The sequence below is a fragment of the Myxocyprinus asiaticus genome, chromosome 31 (genome assembly GCF_019703515.2).
Source record: "Myxocyprinus asiaticus isolate MX2 ecotype Aquarium Trade chromosome 31, UBuf_Myxa_2, whole genome shotgun sequence".
Classification (NCBI taxonomy): Eukaryota; Metazoa; Chordata; class Actinopteri; order Cypriniformes; family Catostomidae; genus Myxocyprinus; species Myxocyprinus asiaticus.
Window position 1 is genome coordinate 25099595 of NC_059374.1, and position 14968 is coordinate 25114562.

At 38.3% G+C, this 14968-nt stretch overlaps 2 protein-coding genes across 3 annotated transcripts in view; one reads left to right on the forward strand and one right to left on the reverse strand.

The window, feature by feature from the left end:
• Window positions 1-3689, forward strand: part of si:ch1073-145m9.1 (uncharacterized) — a 3731-nt gene extending 42 nt beyond the window's left edge. The window contains exons 1-6 of one of the 2 annotated variants that reach the window (XM_051665937.1): window positions 1-224; window positions 360-455; window positions 1355-1467; window positions 1603-1726; window positions 1846-2018; window positions 2123-3689. The exon at window positions 1-224 is cut by the window's left edge and continues 42 nt beyond it. In XM_051665937.1, the coding sequence (XP_051521897.1) occupies window positions 185-224; window positions 360-455; window positions 1355-1467; window positions 1603-1726; window positions 1846-2018; window positions 2123-2188 (612 nt within the window). In that variant the 5' untranslated portion in view covers window positions 1-184 and the 3' untranslated portion in view covers window positions 2189-3689. The remainder of the gene's footprint in view (window positions 225-359; window positions 456-1354; window positions 1468-1602; window positions 1727-1845; window positions 2019-2122) is intronic. The other variant, XM_051665938.1, reaches the window with a different exon arrangement.
• Window positions 3690-3980: 291 nt separating this feature from the next.
• LOC127422416 (amyloid protein-binding protein 2-like) overlaps window positions 3981-14968 on the reverse strand; it is a 28572-nt gene continuing 17584 nt past the window's right edge. The window contains exons 9-12 of the mRNA XM_051665924.1: window positions 14755-14840; window positions 14376-14566; window positions 9176-9341; window positions 3981-8401 (exon numbers count right to left, since the gene is read on the reverse strand). Coding sequence (XP_051521884.1) covers window positions 8139-8401; window positions 9176-9341; window positions 14376-14566; window positions 14755-14840 — 706 coding nt within the window. The 3' untranslated portion in view covers window positions 3981-8138. The remainder of the gene's footprint in view (window positions 8402-9175; window positions 9342-14375; window positions 14567-14754; window positions 14841-14968) is intronic.

Genomic DNA, 14968 nt, shown 5'->3' on the forward strand with positions numbered 1-14968 from the left:
ATTCACGGAAAAGAGGTTGACCCTTTTGCAGTGTGATACATATTTATGATAATTGACAATGGCATTTTTGATTAGATACTATTCAAGTATATTTTTGTTTATTATAAAATGTTAAATAAGAAATTAATAAGAAACGCGTTGCTCGTTCGATACTGAAGACACGTGGGAGCATCTGTGATACAGTATGGGATTGCATGTCTGTCTTTATGTGCCTAATGTAATTGGTGAGTCAGGGTAATATTTATTTATTTATTTATTTACAGCATATAAAGTATTAGCTCACTAATATTACGTTTATGACATGTATGATGCAACACTGAATTATGTTACTATTGTAATAATGCTGTGCCTTTTTATAGGTTACATCCGGATTCTTCTTGTTTTCACTGCCTGGACTGTGTATATTAACCCATTGAGATTTGTACCCTTGTATGTGTTATCAGTTATATTGGATGGTAGGTAATTTCATAAAAGCTGGGTAGTTATTGTGCAAGAGTAACAATAATATACTACAATATAAACATGGCTGATAGCAAATTAGCCTATATCTGTTAAAAAAACTGTGCATTTACATAAAGTTTATTTGGTATAAGTATATTTAAAGGGATAGTTCCCCCCCAAAATGAAGTCTCTCATAATTTACTCACCCTCATGCCATCCCAGATGTGTATGACTTTCTTTCTTCTGCAGAACACAAACAAAGATATTTAGAAGAATATCTCAGCTCTGAAGTGAATGGTGACCAGAAAAATGAAGGCCCAGAAAGGAGATAAAGTCAGCATGAAAGTAATCCATAAGACTCCTGTAGTTTAATGAATGTCTTCTGAAGTGATCCAGTTGGTTTTGGGTGAGAACAGACCAAAATGTATCTGCTGTTTCACAGGACATCTTGTTATTGCAGTTTTTAGGCACAATCATGATTTCAAGCTCGATTACACTTCCTAGTTCTTGACGTATGCAGAGCGCTAGATGGCGCTATATGAAGTGTAATCAAGCTTAAAATCATGATCGTCAAGGAGACTGCTGTCAAGATGTACAGTGAAATGGAGTTACATTTTGGTTTGTTCTCAACCAAAACCAACTGGATCGCTTCAGATGACATTCATTAAACTACAGGAGTCTTTATGCTGCCTTTGTGTGCTTTTTGGAGCTTCAAAGTTTTGGCCACCATTCAGTTGCATTGTATGGACCTACAGAGCTGAAATATTCTCCTAAAAATCTTTGTTTTTGTTCAGCAGAGGAAAGAAAGTCATACACATCTGGGATGGAATGAGGGTGAGTAAATGATGAGAGAATTTTCTTTTTTGGGTGAACTATCCCTTTAAATTGTTTGAGTATTTTGTCTTTGTGCCAGGGCTGGATGGCTGGGCAGCACGCCGGCTCCAGCAGACCTCCAGGTTTGGAGCATGGTTGGATGTGGTTGTTGACAACGTAGGACGTGGCATGCTTTGGAATATGTTATATGATGTGAGTTTAGTTTGGAAACTGGATTTCTGCTGATTGCATGTTGGTCACTTATATATATATATATATATATATATATGTGTTAGATTACATTGCGTAGACAGCATTATATTAACTATGTGCTCTGTGTTTGTGAAGTGGGGCTGGTTGGTGTCTTCAGTTGAGTGGTGTGTATTTGTGTGCAACCACAATGCCAGAGGAGCCAATTGGAAGAACACTTTCACAGAGAGCCCGGTTTTGGTGCAGGCGGTGATGGCAAAAGGTATGGCAAGATGCATTGTCCTTCTATGTTTTGTATCATTGCACACAGAACGGATACTGTTGTAATGCAGCATAATGAACATCAGTAGTAAAAATCACATCAAACCCTTCACCACGCAGGCTTCAAGACTCCCTTGGGCATATTGACAATAGCAGGGCTTCATGTGTTGCCAGTGTGGCTGTATTGCTACCAGCATGAGGTGCTGTCTCAGGCTTTCTATGTCCAAAACTGGCTGCAGATTGTTGGGATTTTGGTGCTGACAGCAGGGCGTTTGCTGGGTTTTGCGGTTGAGGTAAGAAGTGCCTTTACCTGGTTATGATGTGTTTTTACTGTGTCACAATAGTGGCATTTGATATGATGTAAACACTAATGTGCATGTTTGTTTGTTTTTTGCAGATGTGGTGCATCTTTAACCATCTGAGATTTTTATTGTTGGATGAAGAGGAAGAAAAGAAGAACTAGAAAAAATAGTAGTGTTTTTCAATATGTTATGGTTTCAGATGGAATAGATGCATTTGAAAACAAAAGAGAATTATATTTTATGAGCTTATTGTTTTGATCAGCAGCTGACAAAACATTACATCCGTCATTGAGCACATTCAGCTTGACTTACTTTATTAAATGTAAGATAAAGCAGTTAACCAGGGAATGTTTTTGCAGGGTTCTCTTGATATTTTCTTGAAAATCCTAAAAAGGATACATATTTATATATGCTCTAAAACACACAGTATGTTTAGCAAAGATGGCGCTTTGTACTGATATTGTGGTGTTGCTTTTGATTTTGCTTGATGTGAAACTTCTACTTAATGTATTTAATGTTGTATTTATTGTATAGATTTTATTTTAACAGATTTATGTTTCTAAGTTTTAAATCTTAAACTATAAAATTTTACATGAAACATAATTTTTAAAGTTTGAAACATACACAGATGTACAATAATTCATTAAAAGGAATATTCCAGGTTCAATACAAGTTTGCTCAATGACAGCATTTATGTTAATTACTGTAAAAATTATTTAGACTTTTCCATAGTTTATTTAAAAAAGAAAAGAAAAAATGGCGGTTACATTAAGGCACTTAAAATGGAAGTAAAAGAAGCCAATCCATAAACAATAAACAGTTTAAAAAATAAAGCCACAACAATTTAATATGATTTAGCGTGATAAAATCAAGGATTTACAGACAATACAGCGTTTACCGGATTATAGGGTTTACCAGTGTTACATTGTCATGTCAACAAAGTTGTAAAATTGATTTTAACTTTACACAGTTAAGGTTAGTAAGCTATTTTTATCACACTAAAATCATGTTATGTTTACGCCTTGTGGCTATATACTTTCGAAAGAGTGTGTTTTTTTAATATAAATGGACTGGCCCCATTCACTTCCATTGTAGTTGCCTTACTGTAACCCCTCTTTTTGTTATTTTTTAAATAAACTAGAGACAAGTAAAACATTTTTTTGTGGTAATCAACATTATGCGACAAATACTGTTGACTGAGCTTAACTTGAACCCAGAACATTCCGTCAAAGCTGCTGCTTTAATTTCCATTCATGTAAATTAGTGGCAGGGCCACTGACAGGTCCGTCTCTGAGCATATGGGGGCCCTAATCGAAATCATACTTGTAGGCCCAACCCCACCCATGAAAGGTCTCTCAGCTTTTAATATATTTAAAATTAAAAAAGACCTGGGGGGCCTGGGTAGCTCAGCGAGCATTGATGCTGACTACCACCTCTGGAGTCGCGAGTTCAAATCCAGGGCATGCTGAGTGACACATAAGATACATCCAATGGCTTTAAACTATCTTTGAAAAAGTTGTATACTAATTATACCCCTCATAAAAACTTCGTTTCAGGCAGATTACAACACTTTGAGAGATTTCACAAGTGGTATTTCTGGCCTCAGACTAGAATTCTGATGACTCTGGTGGAAAAAGTGAGTAAATATCTTCCAAAGATACACATGCTGAGTATAGTCTTTTATTCTCAAAAAAAAAAAAAAAAAAAAAACTTTCAGCCACAAATCCACTCAAACGAGTGGTTTCTGTAAGATCTTCTGTTGCATTCATTCAAGTCATGGACTCTTAAACATCACAATCATTTCAGGAACATGTGGAGAATAATAAACGTATAGGCAAAAAATAAAGCATTTAAAACTTCAGAAGCATTATTGCTCATTGTAGTCTATTAGACAGATCTACATTTGTTTTTTGTTTTTGTGTGTGTGTGTGTGTTAGAAGTAGTTACACAATGGTGGATACAAATGAGTTTAATAATGATTTGGTGATTACAGATGTACAATGTACAGCAGACTCTACTGAGGTGTGAGCTACATAAAGCCAATGACTGAACTCTACACAAAGAGTATCCAAGCATTGGCTCACTGTGGCACAGGTTACTGACATTTCCAGGGTAACAGTCAGTATCAATATGATAATAACACACTTTTCTCTTCTTTGTCACTGGACTTAATAAAAAACACTTCTAGAGTGTCTTGAATGGATATTCAGACACAAATAGGTATTTAAAACAGAATCATGAATTCAATTACACTTAGGATCCCCATCCTCCTATCTGATGCTCAGGGTACCACTGCAATGCAAGAGTAGAATGAGTAATCTGAAACAGCACTTTGGCTAAACTGCAATCTACGCATAGCAGCAAACACACATTGCAGAAATGACTGAATGTGAGGATTTCAATAAAGGTGCACTCAGTATATTTTTGAATATTTTGTCTTGGACTTGCACTGACATCTAGAGGCATGGTTGCAGCATCATTCAAACACAACAGTTTCACTTTCCAATGCCATTGCACAAATTCACTATTCACAGTCAGTCATCATTACTTTAATCCATGAGTGAAAGTGTGCAATAACAAGACAGTTACTGAGATTAAGTGAGTAGTATTCGGCTGGTCATGTGATTCAAACATGGCAGCCCCCATGTGCGGACCCTCTCCATATAGAATAAAACAGCTTTTATAAGGTTACTGAAATGACTTGAGTCTTCATCTCATGGGAGTGCTCATGATTTTATACATACGTTTCAAAAGTACTATCAATTTCTTTAAAAGTAAAACTTTTTAAATAAGAAAAAATGACTGAGTGCAACTTTAAGATAATCAGCATTCTTAAAAAATAAGACCCTCTTTATCATTTAGCAAGGTGATGAACGCTGTATTTATGCAGTGAGCATTCTGCACAGTAAGCAATCCCTTTTTCAACACGTGATTACATTCTCCAAATCTGAGGTCAGACTTTGAAGGAAAGCGCAGGGTTGTAGTGAAAGCCCAAGTTCAACAGCTTTCACTTTAAAAGTATATACGGTTTATAACCATGCCAACATTTTTTGTTATGTAGCACACTGATTCTCTTCCCATTAGGATTGCCTTTATTGTTAGAGGATGCTAGTATTAATTTCCACGATCAATTGAACACTTTGGAAATGCAAAGTTCACATTATTATGAATATCCATTCCTGGGGTATTTATTTACTGCTCTGAGTAACAAATCATGTATTTTTTCTGTGGAGCTCACCAAGACATTAACCACTTGTAGCTATGCATCTACATCTATTTACACGTAATTACTTAAACATGCACTAAGAGAGAATGTTTGACCCAAAAGCACCTTTGTTTCAGGGGATTGTGGCCTATTCTGATCATCATCAGTCTCAAAATATTGACAGCTCTTCAATGTCACACTAATTTATGTTTCTAACCACAAAATGCCCCTTGGGGTTGACAAATGAGCCCTTAATCAAAATTCAGATGAAAGCAATCACAGCTATGTTGTAAATTCGTTCAGTATCCACAACGCTTCCCTGTGCAGTATTTTCACAGCTGATGTTCATAGTTCAGAGGCTCCTAAACTCACCTAAAACTTCTGATTTGACAAGTCTTCTAATTCAGTCCATTTACTGCAAATAGTCAACGGAAATGCACTTACAAAGTTTTCAAGACCACAGTTTATTTGTTACAATATTCAATTACTCCATCTTTCTCTCTCTAAACAAGGCAAATTCCTCTCCTTCATATAAATCCATTCCCTATGCCTCTAATATGGTATTGAGAACATCAAAGACATCTGATTCTTTGAAATCAAACCTCTATACATGTGACAATAAAGGGATCTGCTAAAGTGAAGGTGACCGAAGTGTAAAGTCCCTTTTATGGGTGATCAGTTCTTCGGTTAAATAGTTCAAATGGGGCTAGCTGAAACAGTGCAATTTTTGAAATGCTGCAAGTGGAGGTTCAGTCAATGCAAGCTACTTGACAAGGTAGATCCTCACCAGCTGAGAGCCCTTTAAGACTAAGGCTGGGACCTCAGCTGCTGCCATGGTTGGGGGCAATGCGTGCATTACTCAAAGCTGCAGGACATATAAAGGGATAGTTCACCCAAAAATTAAAATGGTGGGGGGGACTTAATATTTAAGTCCTTTTTACCATAATCTCCACTTTCAAATTTGTTCACATTTTGAAGGTGAAAGTGGAGATTTATTGTAAAAAAGTATATAAATATTAATCTTTTTCTCACTCACACTTATATTGCTTCTGAAGATATGGATTTAACCACTGGAGTCATGGATTAGTTTTACGTGGCCTTTATGTGATTTTTGGAGCTTGAAAGTTATGGTCACCATTCACTTGCAATGTATGGACCAACAGAGCTGAGATATTCGTCTAAAAATCTTCATTTGTTTCTGCAGAAGAAAGAAAGTCATACACATCTTCGATGGCATTAGGAGGAGTAAATGATGAGAGAATTTTCATTTTTGGGTGAACTATCCCTTTAACAGCACATTATAAATTAAGGGTCTCAATAGTGCCTAACCTGCAGCAAGGCTCTGTTTTTGTAGATGCAAAAACAATGAGATCTTTATGAGGTAAAATAATGTGATGGCAATTTAATGAGCGGTTGTGTCAACTATGACATAAAGCATTCTTTTTTTGATGGCATGACAACAAAATCACAAACTCTAGAGGCCTAGATGTGACTCCAGTGTCTTAATTTAAAACATTTTTATTTGAGAGAGGAGCTTTTAGGAGAAAGACAGTGAAATGGATCTGGAGTGGATTTGGAGAACAGTGGTACAGGGGCATTTAGCAAATATCGTCCATTTCATTCTCAACGTAATATTGCACTCTCAGAAGCACCGCCACTACAAAAGAACATTGATTTGCACACTACACCCACTGACTATTGGTTCCCCTGCAGTGGTGCCTCTTCACAAAGACAGGTGCTGTGCTCAGCCCTTTCCTCTGTGTGTCCAGTCAGCTGGCAGTGGGCCAGAGGTGTTAATCAACACCACCCAGGGCTGAGCTCTGAAAGGATAATGACAACGACTTAGGAAACCTTGTTCCGTAACTACCACCACTCCAGCTTATTGTGCTTATGTGAATGCGTGTTGTGTTATAAGGCTCCACACAGCGAGAAAGCCAACTTCACAAACCTGTCGCCCACTCTGTGCACTTGTTATGGCAAAAGAAGTTAGCTGTGATCTCAAACGTATTATTAACAGAAGTCGTTTTGGCTCAATGTTACACCAACAAGTCGTAGCATACCTTGCATATCAATTATTGGCAGTTTAAAATAAGCTATGTCTGTACTAAGGGAATGCAAAACCAGAATAGAACTTAAAACAAGGTATCTAGAGCAATTGTAAACCCACTGGTCCATACTGTAGATTCCACACAAATGAATGAATGAATTAATAAGAAAAGCAAAAAACAATTACATAATGGTCCACAATGTAACATGGCTAGTCTCATTTTCCAGAGAGCACACAAGTAATCCTCAATGCAAAGCTTTGCAATACATGAAGTCAAGCTCTAATCCTCGTGTTAATGGGGACAAGCATGTTTATGGATGTTCCTTCACTCATTTACATTTTCCATCAAATCTGATTCAGTGGTTGCTGTACTTAGCAATTCTCCACGAACAGACGATGCAGTAATAAAACAAACTATTCCTGTAGTGTGGAGCACCTCTCCTTCAGATACAAAATAAATGTAAATAAAATTACAATAATCAAAAACATGGTGACACAAAATCAAAGGGCATTTCCGTGAGCAAAGCTCTATGTTGGACTGCTCTATTTTTCTTAGGTCTTCAGCCGTCTGAGAAATGGTCGGCTTCTTCGACATGACTCAAATTCGACAAATGGTTACTTATCCATCGTATGAGTGGAAAGATGCCATGGTTTTTCTCCCATTATAATGAATATGAACAGGGCGAGGGGAGCTGCTGGTACGAGTGAACTGACAGTCCAGTCCGAATTTGAAAAGCTCAAGATAACAAATACACTCCCCGCCTTTCTTGACTACATGTGAATACATCGGTGTGAATGTGTGTGATAATGGGGGTGGGTGTGCACATCTATACGAGTTGAACGGTGGGCATCCCGGCCATTAGCCCAAGCAGGAGCGTCCTGCTCCGTGGCTCTGAGACAACAAGAAAGACTGCACCACCTGCTCTGTGGCCTGGGGGCTCGTGTTGACATCCTCCAGCGCGTCAGCTACGGCAAACTGCCTGTCTCTTAAACGGTTCCAGTTGGACAGAATATTGTGGTACTCAAAGACCTTCTCGTAGTTTCCAACTGAGTTGTACAGTTTTATGAGGCCCCTGTAGTCATATTCCAGTCCACTGTAACCCTCCCCGAACAGCTTCTTGCCTGAGGAAAACACAAACAAATACACAAACATTTTATTTAGACCAGTGAATTTCCATTATTTTTTCCAGTCGTTTGTGACTACTGGTTAAGGATAGTTAAAAATAATTGCAGGGCTCTCATAAAGAACAATTTCTAGCTGATGAAATATTTTACACCTGAGCATAACTGGAAAAATTATCAGATTTTGGCAGAAATCACAATTTTACTGTTCCCCTTTTTCATCCAATTTGGAATGTCCAATTCCCAATGCGCTTTTTAAGTCCTCGTGGTGATTCGCCTCAATCCGGGTGGCGGAGGACGAATCCCAGCTGGCTCCACGTCTGAGACCGCCAACCCGCGCATCTTATCACGTAGCTTGTTGAGTGCGTTGCCACGGAGACATAGCAGATGTGGAGGCTTCACGCCATCCACCGCGGCATCCACACCAAACTCACCACATTATAGCGACCACGAGGAGGCTACCCCATGTGACTCTACCCTCCCCAGCAACCGGGCCAATTTGCTTAGGAGACCTGGCTTAAGTCACTTAGCACACCCTGGGATTCGAACTAGCGAACTCCAGGGGTGGTAGCCAGCATCTTTTACCACTGAGCTACCCAGGCCCCCAATTTTACTGTTCCTTGATATTTCCAGGTTTTCCTTATATTTGGAAAACCAAACCATTGATGAAATTATTCGCTAATGTCCTAGTAATACGTAAGTATTATACACATTATCCACAATGCATCAGCAATAACAACAAAAAGACATATATAGATAAATAGTAGCCCTCACCAATGGCGATGGAGCGCAAGTAGAGGCGCTCGGCATCATCATACTGATTCATGTCGTAGTTGTAGAGTGAGGCCAAGTGTCCCACTGACAGAGCCACCTCATAGTCCTCTTGCCCCAACAGCTGCTCCTTGATCTGAATGGCCTTGATGTGCATCTCCTCTGCCTCCTGCATTACAAATCACACCATGGAATGGAAAGTTAGCACACAGCGACCTTAAACGCACTCTTTCCATGCTTTATTTATTTAACCACTGGCACAATTAATTAGAGATGACACAGAAATAAGGGTAATCAAAGATACAGAACATAAAAATTCCCACAAGCTTATTATGCTTTGTTATTCCTCACACGCCCTGAATCCAGCCTTTCCCTCAAGGAATTCGGCCTATTCTCTGAATACAAATTAAAGTCCCAAATATACTTCTGGAAAAGTTCTTCTTCATTCTTCATTCAGGGTAAAAAGAAGTTTGAAACAGCCGAGCAAAGGTATACTATTTGCAAACATTCAGACACTGGCCACACCGCTTTGAGAGGCATTTAGAAGTACATTCAAATATAAGGACGCTCAAGACTACATGTAAAACCTTAACTAATGTGACATTAAAATGTGTTATCAATGACTTAATGCGTCATTCAATTAGTAGAATTCACATGAGGTGAGTAAAAGAAGCTGTTTTAACTACTCGATGATGATTTTAAAGTAAAATATATTAAGTAGAAAAATTTTAATTTGTCTTGTTTACATTCTGAATTCACTGAGCTATTGAGCTTACACGCTATATATATGCCAATTACACTGTTATTGTAATTTATGATGACACTGATACAACTGCAAAGATCGGTATATAAAATAGTGTAAATAGGCAAAATACAGACAAAAGAATGATGATAAGAGAGGCATATCTTACTTTGGGCAGATGTGTGAATGGCTTTCACTGTAGATGGCACATGAGTGAATGGGCACTTGAGAGAATTTGAGTAGATATGATACCTTTTGCAGGCATGACATGGTCTTGGAAAATGTCTCTCGCGAACGATCGTACAGATGTTGGTAAATTTGCACCAACTCACTAATAACTGCACGTGGTGTTCATGTTGACTGACTGAACAACATAAACAGAATTAGCTGTCGGCCTCAAAGTAGGTGGAGCTTCAGGTCACACCCACCGATGATGTGGACCAAATGGCAGTAAGAAGGTGTTTAGCAGCTGGTAAGAAGTTTTCCTAAAAGTTTGCGAGCTGTTATGAACCACCGAAACAAACTCAAAAACACCTTTTTTTGGCCACATTTTGTTCTAAATTAAGTCAGACCCGTTCGTTCTTCGATTTCATATGAAGTATATAGGTACCTTAAATGTACATAAAACCCAAACCCTTTTGTTTCTATATAGCCCAAGTGAGAAAATAAACCATACATACACTTTTAAGTGGAGTATTACCCCTATTAAATACCTTGGGGTCCAAATTCCAAAAAAGCTATTGAACATTCACAAAAATATTTACAATGCAATTGCTGACCTCATAAAAAAAACACACACAATCTAAACAGGTGGTCCCTCCTACCCTTAGAAAAAAAAAAATCTATAAAAAAAATCAGTTTGATAAATGGAAAAGGTTGCTTTCAGGATTCATTTGGAGGAGCAAACAACCAAGAAAATGATTTAATACTCTACAGCTCCCCAGGGATCAGGGGGGCAGAGGTCTTCCATCTTTAGAACAGAGGACTCTCCTCACCCACCACCAGTGTGCAGCATCCACCTGGATGATGCGACTGCAGCCATAGAGCACCAGTACGCTCACCACACACCAGATGTTGGTGGAGAGGAGAGAGTACAGTTATATAGCCAATTCAGGCATAGGGATTATTAGGAGGTCATGACTGATAAGGGCCGATGGGAGGAATTTGGCCATTTTTGCACTTTTGGCCTTTGCGAGAAGTGCCCTGGGATTTTTACTGACCACAGGGAGTCAGGACCTCGGTTCAACATCTTATCCGAAGGATGGGGCCTTTTTTAAAAAAAAGTATACATTTTAGTGTTCCTGTCACTATACTGGGATGTTAGGACCCACACAAACCATAGGGTGAGCACCCCCTGCTGGCCTCACTAACATGTCTTCCAGCAGCAACCTTAGTTTTCCCCAGGAGGTCTCCCATCCAGGTACTGACCAGGCTCAATCCTGCTTAACTTCAGTGGGTAACCAGTCTAAAGCTCCAGGGTGATATGGTTGCTGACTAGTCATGATAGATATCTTTTCAATATCCTTGCAGGTAGTAAAAAAGCGATAACTAAACAATAGTTGAAGGAAGACCCTTCAAATAAATTTGATTGGCAAGAAACTGTAGACAATATTTACAACATGGAAGCTCTAACATTTTCATTAGGATGGTAGGCGGATAAAATTCCTGCATACTGGGGAAAATGGTTATTAAGAGAGGAAAAGATTAAATCAATTACTTAAATTAATACAGGAGGGAGAAGGATGGAAACGCTTGATATTTTTATACTTTTGGGATATACAGAATGAACCAGGCATCCTAAGTTACGGGTAGACTGCTAGACCTACAGTTGAAGTCAGAAGTTTACATACACTTAGTTTGAAGTCAAACCTGACCCGAAATTGCTTACTATGTCACTTCTTCTCTTAGCAAGTACTGTTGCAGTAGGCTGTATTTTATGCAAGCATTTAAGCAACATTCATAACAGTACTGAAACAGTTAACATACACAGTTTAAAAAGGCACGGCAACCCCTTAATATACTAGAGCAGAAGGGAAAAAAAGCATCGACTTAGTTTATTTGCTGAAACTTCACCTGGTGCAGAACAATCTGGCATAATATGAAACAATGCAACAGTCCCCTCTATGCAGTCTTAACTTGTTTAGAATGTTGAATCTTTGTGACAACTGTGATAAAAACAATCTAGACACAGCGCAAAGAATGAAACAGAGCGCAGGTGTCTCAACATGCATTTTTGAAAATGTGAAGTTCTTTTAAACTTGACATGTTTAAAATATACCAGTCCTGCACGAGACGCTGAAGAAAAAGCGAGACGCGGTGGAAATGTCAAAGACATTTGTCCAGCATGTGTTTAAACAATGGGAAAACAGAACAGACGTGTGCAAAAACATATATGGGGTGAACAGTCCCCAACTCGTCCGTTCGCACGTCTATGAGTGAGCGCACGTGTGCGAAACAAGGTAAGCCTGTTTATTTTTTCATTAATTACAAACTCGAACCCGAAGTCCTACTTGAAAAACTGACCCAAACCTGGCCCGAAAGCCGTCGGGTTCTTGGTCTGAGACCTCTAAACTGACCTAAGACAGGGAATGTTTTCTACGATTAAATGTCAGGAATTGTGAATAATTTTGTTTAAATGTATTTGGCTAAGGTGTATGTAAACTTCTGACTTCAACTGTATTGGGTTTGAGAAATGCTGGAATCTGGTCTCTGTAGGGCCTGTGTGATAAAATTTCCGTATGATCTATGTGATGTGCAATACTGGAGTGTAACCACTAACACAAATTGGATGGGCGAATATAAAAACTGAACCCTAAACACTCATGGCTGTAATGTACGAGATGTACAAAGTTTATTTATGGTGACCTTTTTGTTTACTTTCAGTTGTATCATTTTCTTCTTTTGAGATTTTCTGAACCTCTGTAAACTGTAAAAATAAAATACAAAAAAAGCACTCTGACTTGTGTTTGGCTTATAAAAAAGCACATGGCTTACACAATGATCCACCAGTAGTGATTTTATTTTATTATAGGACAGTGGTTTTCAGCTGGTTTTGTTTCAAGACCCAGATTTTATATTGGACCCAATATTTTACAAAAATGTTATTTTGAACAAAAGTAAACAAAAACCAAACACATTTTGCACAAAACAATGTCTATCCTATAGATAAACCCGTACTTAACGTAGTCTGGGTTGCATTTACTTCGACTTGCATAGTTCTGTTCAGGGTTTTCGAGGAGGAGGGCATGTCAGGCAACCCTTCCATGTGAGGATCTACACAACTGACCATTTTCTAAGCTCCGCCTTAAGTGTTTCTGACCAATACTGTCTTAGCAACTGTTGCCCCACCACCATTTCTCTGACAAGCATTTGCCTTTTTACAACGAGGGTCTATGGGAGTAATGTGTGTTTGAATAGTTTTAAGAGGGATTTTATCAAAATTACCCCCCCCCCCAAAAAAAAAACACAAAAAAACTTTGTTGCCGGGTCACTTGTAACAGTGCCACGAGGTACCCAGAGAGGATACATGCAGTGTTTTTTCTTTCTTTTTAAAAAAAATCTTTAAACAAATATTGAGAAGAGTATGCTATGGATTAAAGTGTGTCATTCCTCAATCCCATGTGAACATGCATAACATCAGCGGATACACTTACATTTGCTCCGTGGTAAAATAACTTAACATGAACTCATTTAGGTATTGATTCAGGTCTTAGTAAAGGTGACAGTAAATAAAGAGTTCACAGCATCAAAATGACTGATATGAGATGTTATAAGCAGTTCTTTTCACTTACACTAATGTTATGAGGTTTGTGATCACTATCAAACGATGCTTTTCTCTTTTCAAGTGACTGTGATAATCGTTTGCCTCAATTCTGTTTCATAGTCTGCGCAGTTTTCAATCAAATTACTGTGTAATTAAAAACAATTTCTTTACAAATAACATCAGATAAATATGCTTTACAATCTCACTCTTCATTCCAGCCCACGTAATAATATTATCCATTCCATTTATGAGAATATTTAGCCAAAAACCACACCGTTCATGGCACTCTCCCATTCATTCCTATGGAGAGTTCTGCAGAGCTTGTCAGAGGCAGGAACCGTAAACAAGGGGGGCAGAGCTTAGTGAAGGGTCAATTTGGCTAGATTCTACAGAGCAACATAAGAACTTGCCCCAAAACACCAGAAAGATTGGATGCATAGCCTTTAAATTTAACAACAAAAGGTAGAGAAATTGTTTTTTCCTCTCTTTTAAAAGTTGATAAGCTTATTTATTTTGCTTTCCAAACTATGCATGATTATAACTTTAGTTGTATTTTTATAATTTGCGGTTAACATTGTTTTTTCCCTGCTGCAACCTCATCAGAACAGACCTGTGATCTATCAGTTGAGAACCACTGTCATAGAAATCTTAACATTCAAACATGTTTTATTAAAGGAAGGTATATTATTAATTAGAACCTTGAATTTGCGCATGGATTGGTAGAGGCGGCCCAGGTTGCCGTAATGTTTAGCCGTCTGAACATTGAACTCTCCGAAGGCTTTTTTGGCCAATTGGAGGGAGGAGAGGTGCAGATCATGGGCCTCCTGCAGGAGGCGTTCCTCCGTTTCTTTGTTATGGCAGTCGATGGCGATCTCCTCCAGGATCAGGGCTAGAGGTTGAATATCACAAATACAAATGAGCTTTAATATGACAACCTCTGAACAAATAAAATCACCTCAAGAGTAAAAAGATAATAATACTTTGAACTGTCAAGGGCCACCCTAATGTTGTCATTCCAAAAATGCAGCTATGAATTAGTTATGAAAGCTTTAAAAAAAAAAAATGTGCTAGTCTTACCTTTCACCCTCTTGGACGAGGCCAGCAGCAGATGGTCTTCAGGGAGTATATGAGTTATGATGTCTATGGCACGTTCTGCATGGAATCTACCAGCAAAATTCAAAGCATGAATTTGGAATATGTTATTCAATAAACACTTCTATGAAAAAACACATACACATCTAATAGAACAACTTAATTGTGGTAAAGGTTAGGGCAACTACAGGGCATCTGT